At 34.3% G+C, this 15,906-nt stretch overlaps 1 protein-coding gene across 1 annotated transcript; it reads right to left on the bottom strand.

The window, feature by feature from the left end:
* Positions 1-223: 223 nt before the first annotated feature.
* Positions 224-3,991, bottom strand: LOC141605016 (uncharacterized). The gene is made up of 3 exons (XM_074423646.1): positions 1,256-3,991; positions 578-979; positions 224-477 (listed from the first exon to the last, which is right to left on the bottom strand). Exons 1-3 carry the CDS (start codon positions 3,954-3,956, stop codon positions 455-457), a joined length of 3,126 nt encoding a protein of 1,041 aa, XP_074279747.1. The 5' UTR covers positions 3,957-3,991; the 3' UTR covers positions 224-454.
* Between the last annotated feature and the right edge of the window lie 11,915 nt (positions 3,992-15,906).

Raw genomic sequence — 15,906 nt, 5'->3', positions numbered from 1 at the left:
TCATGCCATAAATTCGATTGGAAAAACTTAGCCATCAATTTGCATAATTGAGATTAGCCTCTCAGAGCACCTGTTTGTGTAGGTCGTGTCGAATTAATTGTACATTTTATGTGAATGTTATGCTCGTAACACAAGATACCAGGTAGCCTTAATAAAACATAATACATAATTACATGATAAGTAATGAAGCACATAACAACTTCCGAAGCTGCAGTCTGACATATGAAGCAAACCAGCTAGAAAGCTAGCTTTGTGAAAACACAAGCATAATTACATGATGATAAGTAGTAGAGTACTAGAGTACATAACATTTTATTAGTCATGTTTACAGCAAACTGACAGGAACTTAAAAGCATTTTACATTCAACTGTGGTACATTTGAAGTCCTAATAATTCTCTCTTGCGACTTCATTTGGCGGACGCTTGTTTTCTGATTGTAATCAACCTTAGGCGGTCAGGCCTCTGTAACCATCAGCGCTACAAGTACAAATAATGTTAATAGATAGAACTTCTAAGCAATTTGAAACTTTCAGAATCATTCTTTAACAATAAACTCATGATATGTCTAATGTTTTACCTCTTGCAGGACGATTACGCCTGTTTCTAGCACCAACAAGGTTGTCTCTTGCTGATTGAAGCCTGCTTCTCGCGTCAACTATGTTCATTCGCTGTTGTGGCAAATGATTTGAGCACGACACTCCTACACTGATCACGGTACTAATGCATTCCACTCTTCGTTCAAGCTCACCTTGGATTGCCCTTGGGTCTTCGGCTTCTTCGGTGAGGTTATCTCCTTCAAGCGATGGATCCACAATTTGCAAGACTTGGTCAGGTAATGCTGCTTCTGCATGTAGATGAAGGCTGTAGCCTTCCTTGAACATACTGTCTGTCGGACTCTTTCCTGTCATAAGCTCAAGTAGCAATATGCCATAGCTGTAAACATCACCCTCTGTAGATGGCTCACTTCCGAGTCCATACTCTGACATGTCAACCCAATGCAAATGCTTAGACGCATAAATGGGTAGTAGATAAATATGCAAGCCTTAGAAAATTCATTTACTATGAATATGTGTTAGCTAGGTAAGGTCACTAACTGTGCATGCGTGAGAGTATTTTAGGTGAAATATTATTACAGGTACTACTTTAGCATTAAGTCGAGCAGATTACTGAGTTTGTGCATCTTAGTCTTTTGATGATAATATAGTTATATGATTTTTGTCAGACTAAATATAAATAGGAATAACACGATTATTACCTGGAGCAGCATAGCCTACAGTTCCCTTAATTCCAATTGTACTACTTTGATTTGGATGTCGAGGCTGAGTAAGAAACCTTGCTAATCCAAAATCTCCAACATGAGCGACCATGTCATTGTCAAGCAATATGTTGCTAGGTTTCAAGTCACAATGCACTATTGGAGTTTCACACTCATGGTGTAGATAGCTGATTGCATGGGCCACATCAATCGCTACATCCACTCTTTGAGCAAGGCTCATGTTTCTGTCGACTCCATGTAACCATCTGTCTAGGCTTCCATTAGGCATGAACTCGTACACTAGTGCTCTAAAATCATTTCTCTGAAAGTCGATACTAGAACAAGCTGTTATGATGCTTATCAGATTCCTGTGACGGACATTTCTTAACGCGTTGCATTCTGCCATGAAACTTTTAGATGCACAACGGCGTTGCAAGTTGAGAACTTTCACTGCAACGGTCTTTCCATCCAGAATCCCTTTAAACACGGATCCAAAAGAGCCCATCCCAAGTAGATTTTCTGAAGAAAAACCAGTCGTTGCTTTGAGTAACATGTCGTAAGACACTTTTATGGTTACAATCCCCATCATTGAACCTGATGAAAGAGGTGTCTTTTTCTTTTTGAGACATGCCAGATACAGCCCTGATGCTATGGCCACCATCCCAAATAGTGCGCCAACAATTGGGATTATCAATTTAAGGGCATGAGACATTATTCTTTTCTTCTTTCCCAAGCTTTTCTTCTCAATGCACTTTGGTAAGTGAAGTTGTTTAATTCCTCCACAGAGTCTGTTATTGCCAGCAACAAAGACCTCACTAGCATTTGCAAATACTGAGTTCGTTGGAACCCTTCCCTCAAAGTCGTTATAAGATAAGTTAAGGTAATATAATGTAGGAAATTTAGAAAAGAATGTTGGAATTGGGCCAGATAAATTGTTTCGAGAAAAGTCAATATATTGGAGGCTAGCCAAAGAAGCGAAGGATGAGGGAATATTCCCATGGAAGGAATTTCCATGAATGTTAAGGTATATAAGGTCAGGACAGTCGCTAAGACTATCTGGAATCACACCCGAAAACTTATTGTTATCTAGTCCTAACATTTGTAGGTTGCTTTGTTTACTCATTTCCAAAGGTAGGGAGCCTTCCAAACGATTATAAGACAAATCTAGTTGAATAAATGAAGCAGATCCTGCAAATAGCTCAGTATCCAATGTTCCATTGAGTTCATTGTTTGATAAACGCACGAACAAAAAGCTTTGGCAATTCCCGAGGTTTGGAGGTATACTCCCTTCCAATATGTTGTCATCTAAAAGAACCGTACTCAAGCGTGATAAATTGGCCATGGAATTGGGAATTTTACCTTTTAAATTGTTGGAGTTGAGAGAAAGTAATTCCAATTTGTAGAGCTTCCCGAAATCTTGAGGGATAGATCCCGTTAAGTAACAGTTGTACATACATATATACTGAAGATTGTTGAGATTGGTAATACCTTCTGGAATTTTTCCACTTATCAAAGTATCTCGTATATCGAGCACTTGCAAAGAGGTGGAGAGATTGGCAACAGATTTGGGTAATATTCCGGAAAAATGATTCGGTCCCAAATTGAGGAAACGTAAATAGCTGCAGTTAACAAGTGTATCTATAAAATTAATGTCACCCTCTAGGAAGTTCCCTCCAAGAGAGAGAGTATTTAGGTTATGAAAATTCCCAAAATAAGAAGGAACATTTCCTACAAAGTTATTACCAGTGAAATCAAACATTTCAAGAGCTGTGAGGTTTTGGATCGTGATTGGAACTAATCCTGTGAAGTTGTTTCCCTCGAGGTTGAACCATGTCACACGGGGAATATTGACGCCAACATCTGCGGGAAGTTCTCCATGTAGTTGGTTGTCCATAAAATCAAGAAGTTGAAGGGAGGAGAGATTGAAAAGTGAGGTGGGGAGTGTGCCTGAGAGTTGATTAGCACCAACTTGAAGGTAGGTTAGATTTTGCATCCTACCAATGCTGTTTAAGATAGTTCCTGTGAATGAGTTGTCATTAGCAATTATTGTTACTAAAGACGTAAGATTTTGTATGATGTCAAAAAGAGGGCCGGTAAGATAGTTATTGTACACATAAAGGTCTTCTAAATTTGACAATGCTCCTAGTCCTGTTGGGAGTTTTCCCTCTAGCTTGTTGTTGTCTAAGTATAACACTCGGAGGTTAACACAACGAGATATGTTGGCTGGAATTTCACCTACAAGTGTGTTGTTAAATAGCCCTAGTTTATGAATCCTGAATAGATGACCTAATTGAGTGGGGATTTCTCCATGTAGACTATTATTGTAAAGGTAAATGATCTTAAGGAAGCTCAGGTTTCCTATGAAAGGAGATATGGTTCCTGCCAAACCTCTAGAACTCAAATCTAGTATAGTCACTCTGCTATGTTTACGCCCACAATAAACTCCCTCCCAAGAACAATGGTGAATTGATTCATTCCATGAGCTTAAAACGCGGTTGGAAGGAACCGATAGTTGGCTCTTGATGGCCAACAATGCGATGTAGTCGGTCTTATTGCCTGGGTAGTCAATGCTACGCAGTGATAAAGTTACTGTAATATTTTGTATAACAAAAATGAAGACGAGAAGAAAGGCTGGTTTGCTAGAAAGTAGAGAAATATTACGTGGACTTTCATTTTTGGTTTGGAGGTGGATTGGTTTCATTTTGTTGTATGTTGTCAGCAGTTGTTTTGTGTGAGATGCCCTTGAACCTGATCACTCTTTCATTTATATAGGCATTTAAATCAAATTTTAGTTAGCAAGGGTAATTTCAATATTTACCATGGTAAGCTTAACCATTATTTCGTTTACATGTGAAGTTTATGGTTATTGGTTGTTACAATGGTATTAAATCTGAATTTGAAGCTTCATCTCGAAATCGGTCCTTGACTCATTAATTACAACCCGATCTCTACCGTTTCACTATAAATGCGGGAGACGCAGCCTTTAATAGAATTGCATTAACCTTGAAAATCTTGATATCTCGGTCACATTGCAATGTTTGAGACGATATTTTTTATGATCAACCTTGAAATCTTGGCAGATTTGGCCGGTAATTTTGTAAACATGAAAGCTTACATGAAAACTTTAATTAGGCAGATTTGTATATTCTTTATAATTCTATCTTAATGTTCAGAATTTGTTTTTCTGATAGGCGTCTGCAATCATTAATGTCACTCACAAGCAGAGGAACATATGATATTACTAGTCATTGCCTTCTGTCAATCAATTTTGTGGCAAATGGTTGATTTGTTGAAGCTCGTCTTGGATTGCCCTTCTGTCATTGCCGTCATTGCCTTCTTCACTGAGGTTATCCTTTTCAATCAATTAGGCAGATTTGTATATTCTTTATAATTCTAGGCACATCTAGATGTTTTCATTGGTGTCGAAATCTTTTTCGGTTAATTAAAATTGTGTTTACTATAAAAATATGAATTACTTGATGGAACAAAATGCATACTTACGCGGTTCTGCCTGACAATGTGGAATAATTATTATAAGTAGCACTATAAGAGTGTAATGTTATAAAATGAATTACTCCTACTTGATTGATTTAGTGTAATGATTCTTCTTAGAGAATTGAGGTCAGTGCCCCACTCAAACAAAGACTTTCATGTCTAGGAACATTCTAAGTGAAAAGAAGGTGATTTTTTTGTTCGGTCTTTCATGACAACTCTTTAATCCTATTTTTTTAGCTTATTACGGAGTACTTTTTTTGTTGAACATATCTTTTTTTCCTTCAGAATAGTGAGTTAAATCATGACTTCCTCTCTAATGTAGTACATCTTTAAGCTAGTCAACAAATAAAAATGAAAATCTCTGAAGATTTTTCTAGGCATGTCTAGATGTTTTCATTGGTGTCGAAAACTTTTTTGGTTAATTAATTGTGTTTACTATAAAATATAAATTACTTGATTGAATAAAATGCATACTTCTGCCTAACAATGTGGAATCTTTGGTAACACTTTAATTAAGAATCTTGTGTTGATGTGATGATTGTAAATTTGCAAAAGAGAAAAGAGTTCAGTGCGTACGTTTGTTAAAGAAAGACTTCCATTTCTGATTTCTAGAAACATTCTATTATTATAGTCAGTACTAATGTAATTGATAAAGAACAGAATTCTTTTTATGTTTTTCCAATGTGGTTGGATTCTTCGTATTATGTTGCATACGCTTGTTATATACGAGTATGGTACATTTAGACACTTTATAATGTATTAATGCTGTATCATTATGTTTGTGCAGTATTTGAAAGTATAAACCTCAACCTTGCAAGAGGATTAAGTCAATGTATAGCATTGAGATTTGAGAAGGTTGCATCTTGCTATTCTAAAGCATGTATATGGCATGAGGTATTTTTAAACGATGCCACAACTGTAAACATCGGCATCTGTAGATGCTTCACTTCCTATTACCGTACTCTTAACATGTGATTCATTGATAACGATTAGACAAAGTATTAGTAACCGGATTCCAATCGTGCTACTTTGATTAAAATGCTTAGGCTGAGTAATGGGGTTCGATAATGGTAGGCTACCAGCTCAAATGAGAGCTCAATAAAATAAACTAACATGTCAATAACTTTTAAATAAAAAGTCCGGATATATGTACAATCGGTTATAGAGTAGTGGAAGTGTCCCTGATAGTCCGATACCATGAGAAAGCGAAGAGTACATTGAAAAAATGTAAGTCTCTCGAATAATATTATCTAATCGAACCTTTTTTTTTTTTTTAATTTAATTCGAGATTTTTGTTATGTACTCCGTGGTTGTTTACTTGGTTTGCCCTCAACTTAACCTTCTTTTCACCCTAGTAGCTTAGTACTGCTCCGATTAGATTCTTTAGAATCATTTTTGCAGAGCGATTCTAAAGAATTGAAGGCATTAATAATTGAGGTTACTCTCTCAAAGTACTTGTAAAATATGATTGTATCTAATTAGATTATGTTCTTATCTAGGCAAACAAATTGTAAAACCCAAATCTGCAAAATCTAGTTCCCGGATTAACAAACAGACAGTAAGGGGGGATCGGATGTACGTAGAAATCTCTCACATTAGTGATGAATACAATCGAAGATTTGTTCCAAGAGAAAAAAAACTTAATAGAAGTCGGACATAGTTTACAGCAAATTAAGAGTAACTCAAAACCTTTTTTACATTCAACTTTGCAATATTTGTAGTCTTGTTAATTATATCTGTTGAGACTCCCATTGTTTCAACCTTAGGCCCCTGCAATCGTTAATGTCATAAGCATAAATTAATGTACTGTAAGCTTAATAACTACTAATCAATTTGAAACTGCTGAAATATTTTTTAACTGAGAAACATATGATATGTCTAACGATATACCTCCTGCAGGAAGGTAACGCCTTTTTCTAGCATTGAGAAGGTTGTCTCTTGCAGATTGAAGTACTGGCATCGACTATTTTCAATCGTTCTTGTGGCAAATGATTCGAGCAGGACACTCCGACACTAATCAATTTGAAACTGCTGAAATATTTTTTAACTGAGAAACATATGATATTTCTAGTGATAATTGATATACGTCTTGCAGGAAGATTATGCCTTTTTCTATCATTTAAAAGTCCTTTCTTGTGGCGCTGGTTATTTTCATTCGATTATGTGGCAAATGGTTGGAACCCGGCACTCCAACACTAATCACAGATGTAATCCATTTTAGTCTTCGTTGAAGCTCGTCTTGGATTGCCCTTCTGTCGTTGCCTTCTTCACTGAGGTTATCGTCTTCCAAGTGATGGATTGGTCTACAATTTGTAAGCTGTGAGTAGGTACGCATACTTTTTCTGTCATGAGCTTGAGTACCAACATGCCATAATTGTAAACATCAACATCTGTAGATGCATCACTTTCTAGACCAACTAAGATCATACTCTAGCATGTGAATTCATTGATAACAATTAGACAAAGTATTAGTTCCCAGATTCCAACCGTGCTTCTTTGGTTAAAATGCTTAGGCTGAGTAACAATTAAAGTTTCACTCGTAGTGGAGATAACTCAGCAAGGCATATTCATTTATCTGTTTCTTTGGCCTAGATAACAATTTTGAAAATTTATTGTACTGCGATTTTTCTCTGAACTGGTTTATTGTATGGAATGCGCACTACTTCCCAATGCTGTGGAATTCTTGAAGCACTGAATATTTTTGGTGTAAGCATAAGAACATAATACTGAGTCTTTTTATCAAATACGATTTTTCATATTTTATCGCGTATCCTTGACACTCAAAATATTCAATTTTTAGCTTAAAACATACTGTAAGTATTATTTGTAAGATAGTCGGGTACGACAAATCACATACAGACGAGTTCCTCGCGATTTTGCCTCACGATAATGAGATCCTTTGAGCTACAGGATAATTAAATCAAGACTTTCTATTTCTTTTACTTCTTTATTTAAACTAGTCAACAAAAAATGGCAATCTCTGAAGATTTTTCTAGGCACATCAAGATGTTTTCATTGGTGTCGAAATCTTTTTTGGTTAATTAATTGTGTTTAATATGAAACATGAATTACTTAGATGGAATAAATTGCATACTTATGCGATTCTGCCTAACAATGTGGAATTTTGAGTAACACTATAAGAGTTTTCTGTTATAAAATGAATAACTTGATTGATTAAGTGGCTTCGTCGGAGTGTAATGATTCTCCTTAAGGAAATGGGGTTAGTGCCCCACTCAAAGAAAGAGTTTACTGTTGCTGCTGGTTAAGTGGTTTCCTCGTACAATCAGTGTAATAATTCTCCTTTTGAAAGAAAAATGAGGTCAGTGCCCCACTCAAACAAAGACTTCCATGTCAGAAACATTTTAAGTTGTTAATATTGTACTTTTTCCGTCCCGGTCATTTGTCTACCTTTCTATATTGGAAATGTCTTTAAAGAGTTAATTTGTTCATCCAAAAAAATCTATTGTCAACTTGTCATCTTATAACAATACCCAGAAATGGTCCCCTCTCCTCGCCCTCTCCTTGGTCTTTATACCAAAACAAAAGTTAAACAAATGACCTTGTGTATCTTCGGCTTCTTCAATGAGATTATCTTCTTCGAGTGATGTGTCTACAATTTGTAGGACTTGGGAGGTAATGCTCCCCTTGCATGCAAATGAAGGCGGTAGGCTGTAGCTAGGGATGATAATGGGTGGGATATGGATGGAGTGGAGGCATATTCGTTGGTGTAGATAAAACTTTTGGACTTTTGGTGTATTAGTGTATATATGTGTTTTTCTATGATTACTTGATTGAATAAGAATAGTTTGACAATGTGGAAATTTTTAGTAGCACTGAAGGAGTTACGCATTACTGCTGCGGTTACTGCCGTAGCTATTAATAATAGATGTGATTGTAGAACAACAGTTCTGTGCTGGACTGCTGAACTCATAGTTGTGCTTGGTCCCTGACTTTCTAACCCCGCTTACAAGATTTAATTTTTGCAGATTTCGGGCGAGATTTGAATAGTAAGTCGCGAAAGTGGTAAACAACCCCCTTAAGTTTACTTCTACGTGAGATTAAGCTCCTTAAATTTCATTTGGAATAAATAAACCCCTTAACTTTGCTATAAAGTGAAATCAAGCCCTTTTTATTTTTCCAGTTAAAAATATACATATGCTCAAAAACAAATAAAGTTCAAAGTAATAAGCTCAAAAAATATACATATATGCTGAAAAACACATTAAGTTGGATATAGTACATCTATGTTCCTTTTTCTCTCTTAACCACCCACTCAAAAATCACCGAAACCGAATTGATCCACCCAAATGTGAATCTGTTAAATCTGAAAATGATTTGACCCGAACTAACCGGACCGGTCAACCCGTTTTCTGAGTATAGACAAGCCCAACATAGAGGTTCATTTTTCGAACCAATCTCAATTCTCAAACATATCGCTGGTAAAACTCACACATGCTGATTGCTGACGCAATCAAAGGAAAAAGGAAGAATGCCATGGAAGGAAGATCAAACTCGGAATTGAAATTGTTGATTATTGAAAGTGCGCCTTTTTTTTTTTTTTAATTTTATTCATTTTAAGACTAAAAATTCTGCAATTATTTTTTATTTATGTATTTATTTTAGATTTGGTGAATGTTACTCTGCGAAAAATCTCCTTTGTAAGTTGTAACTGTCATTGTAATGCATAATTACATGTTACTCGCAGTACTCCATTCGGTCCCGTTCATTTGTTTACCTTTTTATTTGCATTCCTTGTTAGGGGAATTTTATCGAAGCTAAACAAATGAACAGAGCGGACTGAGTATCATTTTGAAAAACACAATACATAATTACATCATGATAAGTACAGTACAGTTTTGAAAGACACAATATATGATTGCATCTAATTAGTGTTAGTTCTAATCAAGGCCAATAATTCGTAAAACCCTAATCAGCAAACTCTGTTGTTCAGTGAAGGTGAATTCTGAATTCGTAGAAATACAGAATGTATTGTAGGCTTAACTATTAATCAATTTGTAACATTCAGATGTCTGCAGGAAGATTACGCCTTTTTCTCGCTTTCAGAATGTCGTCTCTTGCTGATTGAAGCCTGCTTATGGCTTCGGTTATTTTCATTTTCAGTGATCACCAGAATTATGCATTTCACTCGCCTTGACGGTCAAATAAATTGCAGATTTTGAAAGGTACAATTTTTAATTTGTTTTTAGTTCCTGCACTTCATATTTGGTAAATATTGTATCATGCATGTAATTTGACTGATCAGCTATAAATCTGAGTGAAAAAACAAAGCCTGATACAATTTCAAATATTGAAGTTAGCCTCTCAGAGAGTTAGAGCGCACCTGTGTGTGTAAGTCGGTGTCGAATTTATTGTACATGCTATGTGAATCTTATTCAAGCTTACAGTAAAGTAACAAGAACTTGAAAGCATTTTACATTCAACTATGGTAGATTCGTAGTCTTAATAATTCTATCTTCAGCCTTTTTGATGAATGACTTGAATTTTCTGTGAATTGTTTTATTAAATAAGATAGTGCATTACTGTGTCACAGAAATAATAATACATTATTCCAGTCTTCGTTGAAGCTCGTCTGATTGACCTCCTGTCGTGGACTTCTTCACTGAGGATCTCTTATTCAAGCTATGGCCTATGGGTCTACAATTTGTAAGCCATGAACTCGATCAGGTACTCGTACTTTTGCGTGTATATGAAGGTTATAATCTTTCTTTAAAATGTTGTCTTTTGGACCTTTTCCTGTCATGAGCTTGAGTACCAATATATCACAACTATAAATATCGACATTTGTAGATGCTTCACTTCCTAGACCGTACTAACATATGAATTCATTGACAACAATTAATCCAAAATCCCAAACCTGTGCGTGAATTTTTCATTATATATGCTGTTGTAGTATACTTGTATGTGTGGGATTGGATGCTCTTTATATTTTCATTGATTCGTCGGAATAGACAAATAGTAAATTAAATCATGACTTGCTCCCTGCTTTACATAAAATGGCAATCTCTGAAGATTTTTGTTAGGCACATTTACAAGTATTCATTGGTGTCGAAAACTTTTTTGCTTGAATTTAATTGTGTTTTCTATTAAAATATGCAAACAATGTGGAATTTTTGGTAGCACTTTAATTAAGAGTTTTGTGTTGCTGGTGATTAAGTGGCTTCCTCGAACAATCAATGTGATGATTATATTTGCAATAGTGAAACAAAGAGATCCTTGCGTACGCTTGTTAACGAATACTTCCATTTCCGAATTCTACAAACATTCTATTTGATAAAGAACATAATTTTATTTATGTTTTTCTAAAGATGGCTAGATTCTGCATATTATGTTGCATACGCTTGTTGAATACGAGTATGATACTTGGACGCTTTATTTTCGAGCCAAAGTGTAATTACTTTTGTAATCGAGTTCTTCTAAGTTTCAATGAGTCGAGTAACATATCTCGTCTACAGTGTGTTTATGTTCGTGCAATATTTGGAATTGAAACCTTGCAAGAGGATTAAGTCGATGTATAGTATTGAGGATGTTGCATCTTTGCTGATTGAAGCGTCACAAGGGTGCATATGACATGAGGTACTTTTGATTTTTGAACGATGGTGGGAAATATGTGGTTGAGCACGACATTGAATTGGTGTAGTAGTAATCACTATTGCAAAACAAAAGCAATTAGTCTTGTTTAAGACGGATAATAGGTGAAACAAAAGTAGTAGTTAAGGATCTGAGTGACACTCAATGATAGACTTCTAAACTCTAAAGTTCCGAGTTCAGAACATTTTATAAATTTACATAATTAGCTTTTCTCATATGCATTTTACTTTTTTTTTTTTTTTTTGGTACTTCAGAGGGGCAGAGCCCCGAAATTAATTATTCGCTATTACACGGGGAATAGCCACCCCAAAATATCCTCTCTAAGAATAGGACGAAGATCGTTAAAAGGATTATCTAAATGTTGAACCAAGATGCTTGACTGGACACCTCGATTAGCAAGAAGATCAGCTGCTCTATTCGCTTCCCGGTATGTGTGATCGGCTTTGACCATCCACCCTGGCTCGTCTATGAGCTTCTTAAAACTCTGGACTATGAATTTTAGGTTATTGCTTGCGAGTTGGTCTTCTAGGACCAGCTTGACACAAGGAGAATTGTCCATATGGATCAAAAATTTCTTCACTCTAGGCAATTTCGCCCTCTTTACGTATTTTATTTAATAACATACCTTTTCTCATAAAATTTCCATGAACTACCCAAATCCAATGCAATTATCTTTCCTTATTACTCAATCACCAACACCACTTTGGACTCCCGTTGATTAAAAAATTGAATTATCTCAACAAAGAGTTACTCCCTACTAGTTGCTGTTTTGTTCCCCTTTCTTTTTAACACAAGAATTAAGGAAATGAATTTGGACCACACAACATTTTATCCACATGAAATTGAATTTGTACTACAAAAAGATTTCCAAATAATACAGTGACTAGGAAGGAGTATATGTTTTTAGAGCCGATAAAATCGAAGCTCAACAAGCTTCTAGACAGTAGACAAGCCCAACACAAAACTCCATTTTCAAACTGACCTCTAACACGTCCAAGCTCGACCACAATTGGGCTCATTTGGCTCCTATTGCTTGTAACCTGACTTAAATACCTTCAGGCATTAAAATAGACCTGATAAATAAATCATGTCGTGTCGAGTTTGTATCCAAGTTAAATAGATTTTTGTCTTTCAATATAAACTAGTTTAGTTGCCCGTGAAAATCACGGGACACTTATAATGATTCTTTTGTAAATATAGTTAAAATATAGCATGTAGATTGTCGATTCATATAGGCTCTCTCATTCACTTAGTTTGCCACATATATTAATATGATAGTTTTAGTTTATTTTTTTTACGCATGGATTCGGATTTAGGGGGCTAGCAATGACGCTCTCCCCCGCTGAAAAATTTAAATCTCACAAGTTTTGATTAATTTTTTTGATTTTTTTTTCGGATTTATTTTGTAGTTTTACTTTTTATGTTGAATTTCTAGTTTAGAGACTTTATAATATAGCTCAAATTCTTAAAAACAAAACTCGAACACTTTTGTACAAAGCTTGAATTGTAAATTAAAATAGCCCTCGCAAAGAGTAGAAAAGTCAAACAAATAATTGGGATAAAGAGAGTACAAAATCATACGAATTCAAAATAAGTTGTCATGAACTCATAATTCATGTGATATTCTGATTTACCAGGCGTAAATATGTGAGAAAGTTAGTTCACGACTAAGTTTGAGTAATCCGTCTCCCGGCATGCATTTTCTTTCATTGTTACATCTCCTCCCCTCATGATCAGATAACTTCTTACCTCCTAATAAATTAAATATCAAAATTCAAATGCCGCCATATAATGAATATTGACATTAATATAGACAAACTCAATACAAAACCGTATATCATATGGGGTAAGAGTGATAAAATGATTCTAAACAGTTCAAGAGATAACATTGATAAGCATTGATTTCTACAAGCTTTACTAATTTGTTAATTATATTATAAATAAGAAACGCAAATATATCTAACAAATTCAAAACTTCGAATGAAGAAACGGATTACATTCTGATGGTAGCAGGAATTGGGAGTTTTACTTTTAATCCAAATGTGGTTCCATGGTAGTCTGATAGGCAGTCCTGCAACAACTCGATGACCGGTTACAGCGAAGTTGAATCAACTTAATTATTCTCGTAAATATAGCACCAATTAATTACATACGAGTAAAAGAATATTTCTCTTACCAAATACTACTCGCGTAGTAGTTCCTGCACTTTGAATTTCATGGGCCTGTTTTGTGCTATACGTAGTAAATTAAACCATATCATCCCTGGTAAGATTGACATAGATACACAAACTCAACCAAATTAAAGTAAAATAACATGGAATTGGGGCAAAACTGTGAGGCTAGACTATTTGAAGTTAATCAATACGTAACATTTAGTAATAGAGAAGAACAAAGAGAGCACACATTGTAGACAATGTTTTCGGTCAGCCAAGTAGCATTTGCAATTTACTAATTCCATGTCTAGTATTTATCTACCCCTTTCTAATCACTTGCACTTAATACAACTTGAATCTGAGTCTGAAACCGTCAAATAAATTAGTGTTGACAGTAAAATCAGGAGTAATGAAAGGGAGCAATGAAGGTTGGAGGAAAGACATTTTTGGCTCTTCAATTCTTCTCCAATATAAAGAAAAACGTAACTGAATGTGACTTTTCCTTTTCTTTATTACCGTTCTTTTCTTTTCTTTTTTAGTGTATAGGTAAGATGTTGTGTAGGATGGCTAGTCATAGGTGGCAAATAGTGTGTGAGCTGATGTGTCAGCTCAATAGAGGCTCAAAAAGCCTTTTTATGTTATTATATAGATTCGGGCGATTTACATAAACGAGTCTCAACCTTAAATGTGTCCATTTAAAATTTCTATAACCCAACACAACCTTTTCAACCTATTCATTTTTAAGTGGATCATTTTCAACCAACTTAACCTGCATAGTATATTCCTATACACCCGTAAACCAATTAACGTGTTTATCCCACCAACCAAAAATGACAAATATTATAATAACTTGTATAACCCATATACACTTGTAAAACCAACTTAACCTGTATTCAATACATTAATTATGATATTTTTAGATAAGTGGGATATTCGTTTTGAGTTTGTGTTAGAAGATGTCAACTCTTGGTTGCCGGAATAAATTTTGTCGTTTTTGTGTCCAGTCAATTACTTAAATAGGCGGGGAAGTGGTGAGTGACCACCCATAACTTTGTGCAATCCCCTTACTACTAAGAGAATAAAAATTCTCAATAATTTTCTCTACAAAAGAAATCTGCTAAATAAGGAAACAAAGCTCTATTTTTATTAAATTATTATCTTTTTATTAAGAGATAATCTTTAATCATTATAATATTTTTTTAACTAAATTATAATCTTTTAATTAAAATAAAACAAAATTGGTATAAATCTAAAATTCGTATATGAAAAACCGATAAATGAATATTATTAGCATCGTATAAAAAAACTTACCACGTACTTAATTTGTATAAAAATAATTATGAACTGATATTATTAATTTTGTGACAAAAAAACCTTTAAAATTATTTGAGAAAAATTATAAATTGAAATCATTAGTTTTGTGGCAAGAAATTTCATTAAAATACATATTTCATGACTTTACTCAATTTTTTTTATTAGTTTTTCATTTCAATTTTTTATCCTCATATTAAAATATGAAAATTTAAGAATATGACAATTTTAAATCTATAAATAATGCAGTACATTATAAATTAAATGATCTATAAATCCGCGCATTCATGCGCGGGATACTAGTTGTGAAATTAACCCCCGTAACTTTCAGTTGGAGTAATTTAGCCCCATAAGTTCCATATAATGTTCAATCAAACCCAATACAAAATTTCACCAAAACCCAATACTAAAATCATACGTATTACATACTAAAACCATTTTTTTTACATCTGTATGAAATACGATATGGTTTTTTTGTAAAAAAAAAACAATTAACAATTTTATGTGTAAATGTCTTTTGAAATGTTGAACAGTATAAATATTTGAATATTTTTTTACCCTTTTATTATATTTCTTATAATTTTTGTCATGAAAATCTTTTATTCTGACTTCTAATTTTAACCAACTATCTAACAAATATTTTGCAATTGATTTTTTTTACAAAAATTTGAAAAATCTGTGATTTATATAAAAATAATAAATTGTTTGATTTTCGTAAAATATTTTTTATTTTATCTAATTTATGTTAATTTTTTTTGATTAATTTTTTAAAACTTTTATTTCTTATTTTTCATAAGAACATAACCATCTTTATTTTTGTGATATGATAAATTGAATTTCTCGTCAGATTTTGATAAAGAGTTTAATTTCACTTATTATGTAAGTTGTGGGGGCCTAATCACTCAAATTGAAAGGTGTGGGGGCCTAATCACTCCAATTGAAAGTTGTGGGGGGTAATTTCACAATTGCACAAAGTTACGGGGGCAATCACCACTTTCCCGATTAAATAGGTTGCAACTAAACCTAACAAAATAACCCGAACTCGGAAAATCGATCGAAATTTTTTGAATTGATAATCGATCA

This window comes from Silene latifolia, chromosome 10 (assembly GCF_048544455.1).
Source record: "Silene latifolia isolate original U9 population chromosome 10, ASM4854445v1, whole genome shotgun sequence".
Taxonomy (NCBI): Eukaryota; Viridiplantae; Streptophyta; class Magnoliopsida; order Caryophyllales; family Caryophyllaceae; genus Silene; species Silene latifolia.
Note: the sequence above shows the minus strand (reverse complement) of the source record. Positions and strands in the feature narration are given on the sequence as shown.